At 48.6% G+C, this 11,462-nt stretch overlaps 1 protein-coding gene across 1 annotated transcript; it reads right to left on the reverse strand.

Moving 5' to 3' along the window:
- Positions 1-637: 637 nt before the first annotated feature.
- On the reverse strand, positions 638-5,134 carry LOC131382164 (HIV Tat-specific factor 1-like). The gene is given in 2 exon segments (XM_058432684.1): positions 638-1,069; positions 1,071-5,134. Coding segments are annotated over 2 exon segments (489 nt in total). The 5' UTR covers positions 1,449-5,134; the 3' UTR covers positions 638-958.
- Positions 5,135-11,462: the final 6,328 nt, after the last annotated feature.

Genomic DNA, 11,462 nt, shown 5'->3' on the forward strand with positions numbered 1-11,462 from the left:
AAAAAAAAATTAATGGCTGGGCACCGTGGGTCATGCCTGTAATCCCAGCAATTTGGGAGGCTGAGATGGGACAATTGCTTGAGGCCAGGAGTTCAAGACCAGCTTGGGCAACATAGTGAGACCCATCTCTACAAAAAATTTAAAAACATACATTAGCAAGGCATGGTGGCGTGCACCTGTAATTCCACCTACTTAGGAGGCTGAAGCAAGAGGGTCACGTGAGTCCAGGAGTTCAAGGCTGCAGTGAGCCATGACTGTCACTGCACTCCAGCCTGGATGACAGAGCAAGACTCTTTTTAAAAATAGCCAGGCGTGATGGCTCTGACCTGTAATCCCAGCACTTTTGGAGGCTAAGACAGGCAGATTGCTTGAGTTTAGGAGTTTGAGGCCAGCCTGGGCCATATGGCGAAACCCCAACCCTATAAAAAAAATAAAAATTAGCCAGGTGTGGTGGCGCACACCTGCAGTCCCAGGTACTTGGGAGGCTGAGGTGAGAGAATCGCTCGAGCTGGGAGGCAGAGGTTGCAGTGAGCTGAGATCACACCACTGCACTCCAGCCTTGGGTGATGGAATGAGACCTGTCTCAAAAAACAAATAAAAAAAACTTTTAAAAAATTTAGTCTGATGGCATTGTACCACTGTGCGTGTGTTCACGTAACACTACTAGTAATTACCCTGACACACAGGCACACGCAGATGGAGGGACTTCCCTAAAAGCAAGTTTAAGGGATTAAATATCATCTTTGTCATCACATCCTCCTCTTTTCCCTTCTCCTCCTCCTCCTTGTCATCGCTACTGAGGACAGCACTGCTGCCTGTGCCCAGGGGCCTTTCTTCCTCAACGCCCCCAGCACCACCCAAAGTCCCCCTCTGTGGAATCGGAGCACTGAGTGTGTTGGCCTCAGGGACACTGAAGGAAGCCGCCCGTCCTCTCAGCCTTGGAGTCTGCTTAACCATATCATTCAAACCACCTTCCATCAAAGGTTTGAATACAATGAGCAGCTGCTCCTGCATTCCTCCAGGACACAGGTTCACCAGCTGGGTGTCTGTCAAAGAGAATGAGCCTCTTGAGTTGGTCCAAACTTGACTCTCCTTGAAGGTCTTCTCTGGCCATCCTCAAAATCCACAGGATGAAATGTGTTCGATGAGGACAACTCACTCGTGTCGTAGCGTTTGGATGGGCTGCGGCGTGGCCGCTTCTGCTGTAGAGACGGAGCTTTCCTGTGGTTCACGCGCTTCCTTCCTGAAGCCTCATATTTCCCATTCCGTTGATACTTGGCCACCTTAACCTGCAAAGCGCAGTTTCTAATGTCATCTTCATCCAAACGCATGAATGCAAGATCCACAGCTTCCCTCTTCCAATGATCCCAAAGCCTGTCTCCTTTAAGATGTCCTTGGTTATCTTTGTAAAAGTTGACCTTAAGTTCTTCTGTCTGGGGATCGCTCATAATAATGCCAAATGGACAGGCGTGTGAATGCCTCCACGGTAATGACCAGAGGCAAACCGGCACATACACATTTGTATTTCTCCTTCTTCAGCATGAAGCCTTCCTTTTTCTCCCCTCTTTGTGGGATCAGTGGGTTTGGGGTTTTTCTTGGTGGCAGCTTCTCAGTGTTGCAGCCGTGTATTTGCAGCAGAGCAGCGCCATCACCGAGCAGCCATCGTTGGCCTGATATGCAGCGGGGAAATCTTCACTGGTTTCTCTTCTGCTCCTGTGCTTGCAGAAACCGGGCTGGCTCTTGATTGGGACTGTAGGCTCAAGAGGCTGGGGAAGGACAGCCAGCCTCAGGAGACATGCCAGGAAGGGGCGGCTCCTTCCTGCTCCTCAATGACTCAGTGTGTTGGCCACATTGCTCCCCTCCTCCACCCTTGCTCAGCAGTCTGCATCCGGGGCAGGGCTGGCAGGCAAAGAGGCTGTGTCACAGCCCTTCAGAGCCTCAAGCTGGGGTCCCTAGGGTTGCTGGACCTCAGATCACCGTGAGGCAGGGGGTCCTCCACCCTCCCTCCGGCAACTCTGAAGTATGGGAAGGTGCGTTCTCTAATTGCCGAGGGGCCTGTCCCTTCCTGTGTGGGTTGAGAGGATGGGAAGTTGCTGAAATCCAACCTCTCTGAGAGCCAGTGCTGTCACCTTGGCCTGAGTATGCTGAAGACATTAATTCTGGTTCCCAAGCAAAACTGTTAGCAATTCGAGGGCTGGGCTCTAGCCTAGATCTCAACTCCCATAGTATCAGGCACCCTGATACATTTTCTGCCGGTTTTTAAGTTTCTTTTTTTGAGACAGAGTTTCACTCTTGTTGCCCAGGCTGGAGTGTGCAATGGCGCGATCTCGGCTCACCGCTACTTCCACCTCCCTGGTTCAAGCGATTCTCCTTCCTCAGGTAGCTGGGATTACAGGCATGCGCCACCATGCCCGGCTAATTTTGTATTTTTAGTAGAGACAGGGTTTCTCCATGTTGGTCAGGCTGAACTCAAACTCCCGACCTCAGGTGATCCGCCCGCCTTGGCTTCCCAAAGTGCTGGGATTACAGGCATGAGCCACTGCGCCCGGCCGGTTTTTAAGATCTTATTGCTGAAAAACGTAAAATGAAAAACAAATTCAGTATCAGCAGGGCAGCAGGAATTGCCATTTAAAAAAAAAAAGAAAATTGGAAATGACTGCAGCCAGGCGTGTGTGATTGGGCCCCGTGACCTTTTTCTTAGGCAAACAGGGCTTTGTGGATTCAGAAAGACTTCTTTGGTTGTGTAGTTTGTCTCAGAGCCTCTCGTGGGTGGAGGCTGGTAAAAAGAGGAAACAGACTCATGTTGCTCAACGTAAGAAAGCACCAGGAATTTTGGAGAAGTTCCCGGCAGCTCAGGAGAGTGGCTGGTGCCTTGTCCCAGGGGAGAGGGAAATAAGCACAGGCCTATTTCTTTCTCAAGAGGGAAAAACTGAGCCCCAGAAAATGGTGATAAGATGGGGAGGCAGGAAAGAGCTAGCTAATGTACAGTTCAGCAGTGGGCACCGTGTGGGAACCTCTCCTAAGCTGCCCTCCCTCTGATGGATGCATGCTCAAGTGATTTTGTTGGCCCTTAAAGGAAAGTGTTATTCCATCCTGTAATCCTAGCACTTTGAAAAGAGGCTAAGGTGGGAGGATCACCTGAGGTCAGGAGTTCAAGACCAGCCTGGCCAACATGGTGAAACGCCGTCTCTACTAAAAAATACAAAAATTGGCCGGTGTGGTGGTGCATGCCTATAGTCCCAGCTACTTGGGAGGCTGAGGCAGGAGAATCGCTTGAACCCGGGAGGTGGAGGTTGCAGTGAGGTGAGATCGTGCCGTTGCACTCCAGCCTGGCCACAGAGTGAGACTGCATCTCAAAAAAAAAAAAAGACATTTGCCCAAGGGTCACAGCTGTAGAGGGGCAGATGTGGTTTGAACCCAGGGTGTCTGGCTCCTCTCTGGAAGCAGCCAAAGTGCCTGTGATTGGGGTAGTGACAAAGCACTCTGAGCCGCTGCATGGCAGATGCTGTGAGGAGTCATCTTTGCCTGTCCCATACCTATTCCCATTTTTTCTGATTGCAATACCTTGTTTTTTTGTGTGTGGCGGGGGAACCATGCCCTTTCAACCAAGCTATGTTGTGTTCATAAGGGTGGCCCCTCCTCTGACCCCAGGAGTGGCAGTTCACAGCCCTGACTGATCACGGTGTTCCATGGCCTAGCCGTAACCACCCCAGGGAGTGAGACTGAACTCGGGTTCATTGGACCTATCAGGAAACAGAGACCTTTCTTGCTTCTGGACTTGGAGCTGTGACGAAGTAAGTGGGTCAGAGGCCAACACAGAGAGAGCGTTGGCCTACAAATGCAGCCCAGGCAGAGGATGGTGCGGCCAAGCCACACAGAGAGACAACCTCCTAGTGACACGCTGTGAACACCTGCATCCACCCCTGCCTGAACTGGAGCTTTTCCTCTTCAGCTCTTCAGTTATGTGAGGCAAGATGTTGCCTTTTTTGCTTAGTGCTGTGAGTTGAGTGTACAGCAGTTACAATCAAAGAATCCTAAATAATGCTGCAAGCATGGTGACTATCTACATGGGAATATGCAGTACTCCAGTGAAAACAAAACATAAATTAATTTTGGAATCTGATGACCATAATCTAAAAACATTCATAGAGGTATATAAAAATCATAACAAAATTTAAAGTAGCATATCTCCTCACGAAGCAGGTTAAGTGTATACACAAAGAAGGAGGAGGAAAAGGTGAGGAAGAATCTGCCCTTGTGGGGAAGTGACAGAGGCAGAAGAGGCTGATGCAGTCAGTCCTGCATCCAGGCCCAGCTCTGCCAGCAGCTGAGTACCCCTGAACAAGCTCCTCCACCTCTTCGGGCCTCAGTTTCCCCATCTATGAAAGAAAGGGAGTCTGGCTTCCATAGCTGCCCCACCTGATACGCAAGGTGCCAGCGTGTCCTCAGTCCTGTCATGAGAAACCTTCCCCCTAGGATCCCAGGAGGAGCTTGAAATCCTGTCTGGGATCCCGATGGCCCAGGTGCTGACCCTGCCTCGGGTTGTGTCTGCTGAGAAGTCTGATTTCTGCTCATCTCTCCCCATTTCTTTCTTCCCGTAAAGCGAGCTGATGTGCTGGAACGTCGATGCAGCCAGTGATGTGTTTGATGAGAATGTATTGAGGGTAAAGCTGGCCAGAATCCAGGTGTGTGTCATCTGAACTCTTGAATTATGGATGGAAGGTATGTCCTCTGTTGATGTCTCGCAGCTTGAGCTGACAATCTGTAAGAAGGTTTTGTTATCTTCATGTTACAGATGGTGAACCGAAACTTACAGAGGTCAAGTCACTTGACCAGGCTCCACCCCTACAAGAGGCAGCACGGAAACTAAAACCCAGGCGGCCTTTTCCAAAGCTTGTGCTCTGCTCCACTGCGGGAAGGAACCCTTCTGGGAATTGAAGCAGTACTGAACAAAGGCCATTTTTAAGAAGCGACCCTTAAAGACTGTCCTGGGGAGTTCACAGTGAGTACAGCAGAAACCTAAGACGGGGTCCCCGGCTCAACAAGGGTCTCATGTTTTGTGGGTCAGAGATTCTTTTGTGTCGTGTGTGGGTGAGGTCAAAAACCACTTCCTGTTCTGTGGCAGACAAGACATCTGAAGAGCTCTCCTGCAGCAACACTTCTAGATGCAAGTAAATCACAGCAAATATACTTTTAAATGTGTTACTAAGATCATAAAAAATGAATGAAAATGCCCAAGCATATCCCCAACCCCTCACCCCACCACCACAACAATAAACAAGTTGCTGACAGCGGATTGGTAAGCAAGTGTGGAACCTTAGGCTGGTCGGCATCAAATACTAATAACCGAGCAAGACCAGGCCTGAGGGCTGTGCCATTGAGAGGTGACAGCATGCTGGCCGTCCTCACAGCCCTCGCTCTCTGCGCCTCCTCTGCCTGGGCTCCCATTTTGGCGGCACTTGAGGAGCCTTTCAGCCCACCGCTGCACTGTGGGAGCCCCTTTCTGGGCTGGCCAAGGCGGGAGCCGGCTCCCTCAGCTTGCAGGGAGGTGTGGAGGGAGAGGCGCCAGCGGGAACCAGGGCTGCGCGCGGCGCTTGCGGGCCGGCTGGAGTTCCGGGTGGGCATGGGCTTGGCGGGGCCCTGCACTCGGAGCAGCCGGCCGGTCCTGCCGGCCCCCCGCGATGAGGAGCTTAGCACCCGGGCCAGCAGCTGCGGAGGGTGTACTGGGTCACCCAGCAGTGCCAGCCCACCGGCGCTGCGCTCGGTTTCTCACCGGGTCTTAGCTGCCTTCCCGCGGGGCAGGGCTCAGAACTGCAGCCCGCCATGCCTGAGCCTCCCACCTCCTGCGTGGGCTCCTGTGTGGCCCGAGCCTCCCCGACGAGCACCGCCTCCTGCTCCACGGTGCCCAGTCCCATCGACCACGGAAGAGCTGAGGAGTGCGGGCGCCCGGCGTGGGACTGACAGGCAGTTCCACCGCAGCCCCAGAGCAGGATGCACTGGGTGAAGCCAGCTGGGCTCCTGAGTCTGGTGAGGACGTGGAGAACCTTTATGTCTAGCTCAGGGATTGTAAATACACCAGTCGGCACTCTATCTAGCTCAAGGTTTGTAAACACACCAATCAGCACCCTGTGTCTAGCTCAGGGTCTGTGAATGCACCAATCAACACTCTGTATCTAGCTGCCCTGGTGGGGCCTTGGAGAACCTTTGTGTCAACTCTCTATATCTAACTAATCTGGTGGGGATGTGGAGAACCTTTGTGTCTAGCTCGGGGATTGTAAACGCACCAATCAGCGCCCTGTCAAAACAGACCACTGGGCTCTACCAATCAGCAGGATGTGGGTGGGGTCAGATAAGAGAATAAAAGCAGGCTGCCCAAGCTAGCAGCGGTAACCTGCTCGGTTTTCTTTCCTGCTTGCCACCTCCTTCCCTCCTATCTCTCTTTATCCCTCTCTCACCATGTGATAAGCTGGCTCCCCTTGCCTTGTGCCATGATTAGAAGCTTCCTGAGGCCTCCCCAGAAGCCAAGCATATGTAGGTGCTGTGCCTGTACAGCCTGCAGAACCGTGAGCCACATAAACATCTTTTCTTTATAAACTACCCAGCCTCAGGTATTCCTTTATAACAATGCAAAACAGACTAACACAATCATTAATCAACTAGATCCAATGAACATGTATATTACGCTCCATCCAACAATGACAGAGTACACATTCTTTTCAAGCACACCTGGAACATTCACCAACATAGATCATATCCTGCAGCTTAACAAATTTAGAAAAATTGGAATCATACAAAATATGTTATTACCATAATAGAATTAAACTACAGATCAATAAAAGGAAGACAATAGAAAAAACACCAAGCATTTGGAAATTAAACAACTTGTAAGTGACCCATGGGTCAAAGAAGTCTTGAGAGAGATTGGAAGTATTTTTAACAGTGAAAATGAAAATACAACATATGAAAATATGTGAGATGCAACTAAAGTAGTCCTTAGAGGGAAATTCATGGCATTAAAATGCTTACATTAGAAAAGGAGGTCTTGAATCAATAATATCAGCCTACATCTTAAGAAATAAAAAAAGAAGAGTGAAACATACCCAACACAAGCAGAAGGAAGGAAATCATAAACAGGAGTAGAAATCCATACAATTGAAAACAGCAAACAGAGAAAATGAAATGAAAACAAAAGCTGATTCTTTGAAAAGATCCACGAAACTGATGAATCTCTATAAAGACTGATCAAGCAAAAACGAAGACACAAATTACCGATATTAGAAATTAAAGGTGGGAGATCACTATAGACCTGCAGACATTCAAAATCTAATAAGCTAACAAAAGAATACTGTGGAGTCCTAATTACAGAAAGGGAGTCAGGCTGGCAGGTCCAAGGGAAAGCAAAAAGAGAAAGCAGGTAAGTTACAAGTCTGCCTTTCTTCATGGTCCAAAACACATCGCCCTCCTGCACAAATAACTCACGGTCCTGCACCCAGCTAGACACCTGCAAGTTAGCTCCGTGCAGTCTTGGCCTTATCCGTACTGCACAAAGCCCTCTTCAGCATAAACACTACCCTATACAATCTCCACAAGCCTTTGTTTCTTTGTAGTCAGCTTCCACTGACTTGCCCATTGTCTCTCTGGCAACGTATTTTCCTACTTTATCTAATCTGCCATTCTTTACCTACAACTGTCTTGGTAAATCCTTATACTCCCACACCACCGGCCCAGATAGTCACCACCCACCCATGACGTTTCAGTGGTCCTCCCGGGATCTCTCCGTACAGGGGAACACTCTCCTCATGGGGAATTCTCTTCCCTCTCTCTTTCCCAACTCGGGAACCTCGGTGGACAGCGTCTAAGCACAGAGACAGTTGCAGGTCTCTGGCTGGGGCTATACTCCCATGGGAGTGAAAGGTGCTTGTGTGGAAACGTCTGACCGCCACCGCCCAGGTCAGGTGAGGGACCTAAGTCCTTTTCTCTTTTCGTCTGTCGGCTGCCGTTTCTTAATAGTTCTTTGGTAATTGAGGGTAACTGGCAAGGGCCAATGTCCAGCGTTGCCTGAAGGCCAAAGGGTGAATGGGGTCAGCTGCCCTGCCCGGAAGGGGAAAAGGCTCGCCTCTCTTTTCTGACTGTAGTCCGTACGTGTGCTGCAATTGACATGGAAGCCCATTCGGGGCAAATTCACACACGTTTCAGGTGGCTCAGACCCTCTGTCTCAGTCCAAATTCTGGGGAGTCACCCAGCCATCCTGTTCCAGATGTTGCCAAATTAGGTAATTTCAGACAGCCTCAGAATAGTGAGTCTTCCCCTCCCCGCTCCCTTTCCTGGGCTGGCACGCGTGGAGATCTTCTTGTACCCTTCCTTCCTCATACAATACCCAAAATACAATCTCAAACTCCAAACATGGTTGATCACCCAGTGTGAGTAGAACCTGGACTGGCTGTCCACCCGCAGGGCGCCCTGGATGATCTTTACTAATAGGTGGGATGCCCCTTTATACAGTGCACCCCAAGTCCCTCAGCAGACATATGTGGAACTTGGCAAACATCTCGGCATTCATCTTGGCAGGATGCCCCAAGCAGAAGTGTGGTTGATGACCCTGCCTGGCACTGCCCCCGAGGGGTGTGTTTTCAGTTCCGCCATGGAACAAGCCTCGTCTGTTCCTTCAGACTCACCGCTAGGCTGCATCCTAAAGCATTAAGACAAATTTAACCCTCAGACTCTCAAAAAAAGAAATATCTAATTTTCTTTTGTAACACAGCATGGCCCCTATGCAGGAAATCCTCAAATTAACCTCCTCAGTCTTTATAATTCAAAGCGAAATAAGGAAAACAGGACTAAGGAAAAGAAAAAAACAAAAATGCAAGGACAAGACACAGGTTCAATGGTTGGCTGCTTTACAAGCCCCCAGCTTCTCCAGGTTTCCCTAAGAACACTCCTCGAAATAACTGCCATCTGTGCAAAAGGCCAGACCACTAAAAGGCAACTTACCCAATAAAATAAATGAGGAAAAGCTGTACACAGCTTGTCCACTCTGCCACAAGCTTAGCCACTGGAAACAGGATTGCCCTGAAAGCTGAAGGACCCCCAGAACAAAAATTCAACCACCAGTGGCCTTAATCTAAAGGGGTTCTCTGCTCCAGCTAAAAACAGCTCAACTTAACTAGTAACTTGTGTAGGTGGGAAACATTTGTTCCACATTCTGTGGGTCTGAAGTGCTAAAGCTTTCTGTGACGGGAGATAAAGTGGAAAAGAGTGCTAGCTCCACACCATGCAGCAGCTGGGAAGCTCACAAGCCCTCCTGTAAAGCTGAACCCTTGCCTCTCCATTCTTTCTTTTCCTTTTTTCTTTATCTGTTCAATGCAAAGATACAGCCTTAAAAGAGAAAGACAATTTCTAACATCCTAATCTTTGATTTTATTGTTCTCTTTAAAACTCCAGCTGATTGCATATTATGGCCTGTTTTCATGTACATTTTAAACTTATGGGCAAGTTGCAACAAGAAAAATTCAGAGCTCAAATGGTTAACCTGCCTTATAGAGTTAAATAGTTTTCTAAAGCTCTTTATTGCCCTCTTTTTTCTGTCTGCCTTAGATCAAGGTGGTTTTATAATCACCTGTAGAACTCTAACAGGTGCTCTTGAGTGCAGGTTTCTAATAACTTTGGAAATTGTAACATTAGAATAAAGAAAAAACTTCCCAGACTCTCATTAAAAGCTAATGTGTTCATAAATATCGAGCAGAAGTTAATTACATAAACTAAACTAATGGAAAACTAAAATAATATTTTTATAGCTTTTTGTTTAAAACATTGTTAACTCTTCTGTTTTTCAAAGTCCATAAAAACTTTTCTCTTTTAAGCTATTTACAGCCTTTAACAATTGGCTAAAGTACAATCTTGTAACGAAAAATTTTTTTTTTTTTTTTTGAGACGGAGTCTCGCTCTGTCGCCCAGGCCGGAGTGCAGTGGCGCAATCTCGGCTCACTGCAAGCTCCCCCTCCCGGGTTCACACCATTCTCCTGCCTCAGCCTCTCCGAGTAGCTGGGACTACAGGCGCCCGCCACCACGCCCGGCTAATTTTTTGTATTTTTAGTAGAGACAGGGTTTCACCGTGGTCTCGATCTCCTGACCTCGTGATCCGCCCGCCTCGGCCTCCCAAAGTGCTGGGATTACAAGCGTGAGCCACCGCGCCCAGCCATGAAACTTTAAAGCATATTTTACTGTCTACCTGATTTCTCTAGAATGTAAAAGCTATTTGCAAATATACTTAATTTATGGCACTATAGTTATTTGCATATATTCATTAAAATCTATTTTCTGGCTGTGTGTCTTGGCCCATTTTCTGGCTGTGTGCCATGGCTCACATCATCGCAGATACTGTAGTTATTTACATATATTCATTAAAAATCTATTTTCTGTTTGTGTGTCATGGCTCATTTTCTGGCTGTGTGCCATGGCTCACGCCATCATGGATACTATAGTTATTTACATATATTCATTTATTTTCTGTCTGTGTGTTGGCTCATTTTCTGGCTGTGTGCCATGGCTCACGCCATGGTGTGAAAATCTATTTTCTATTTTCTGGCTGTGTGCCATGGCTCACGCCTGTAATCCCAGCACTCATGCAGGTGGATTGTTTGAGCTTAGGTGTTTGAGACCAGCCTGGGTAATGTGGCAAAATCCTGTCTCTATGAAAAACACAAAAAATTAACTGGGTATGGTGGCACATGCCTGTAGTCCCAGCTACTTGGGGGGCTGGGGCAGGAAGATTGCTTCAACCTGGGTGGTCGAGGCTGCAGTGAGTTGATATTGCGCCATTGCACTCCAGCCTGGGTGACAAAGTGAGACCTTGTCTCACCAGGACAGACCCTGAATTGATTCCAGGAATCCATGCATCCAGGTAAGCACTACACTTTCTAGGCTACCTTGCAATTGAGATGGCCAGTGAGGTGTCAGCAGAAGTCACAGGCAGGGCTTCCAGGAAATACCCTCAAGAAGCTAACTCAGCTGGGGCTGGGAGGTGTGGGAGCTAGTTTCCTCTGGCTTTGCCGCTGGCTGTCTTCCCAGCTGGACTGTGGGATGATGCTAGGGCTCAGTCAGCCTTCTGGTCATCCTGGGGATGGTGGCTATGCACCAAGGGCAGGGAGCAGAAATACCAAAGGAACCTGGATTCCTGGGGCTCTCTCGGGGCTGCAAGACGGTGGATTGGTAACCTCTGATATTTGTGTTTATGTATTTTCCATGCAGGAACATCTATAATGGCACTGAGTCTGTAGGGAGGGTTATGGCCTGTCAGTCTGAAACTGCATAAGGGCTCCAGGCACAGGCTTTGTGTCCAAGTACCTTGCTGTGTTTAAGGCACATCACAGCACCGGAGAATGTGGGAGAGGTCACATTCAACCATTCAAAGCGCAGGGAGGTTCCTATTCTGACACCAGCAACACTTAAACAAGAATGAACTT

Source organism: Hylobates moloch, unplaced genomic scaffold (assembly GCF_009828535.3).
Source record: "Hylobates moloch isolate HMO894 unplaced genomic scaffold, HMol_V3 SCAFFOLD_20, whole genome shotgun sequence".
NCBI classification, from domain to species: Eukaryota; Metazoa; Chordata; class Mammalia; order Primates; family Hylobatidae; genus Hylobates; species Hylobates moloch.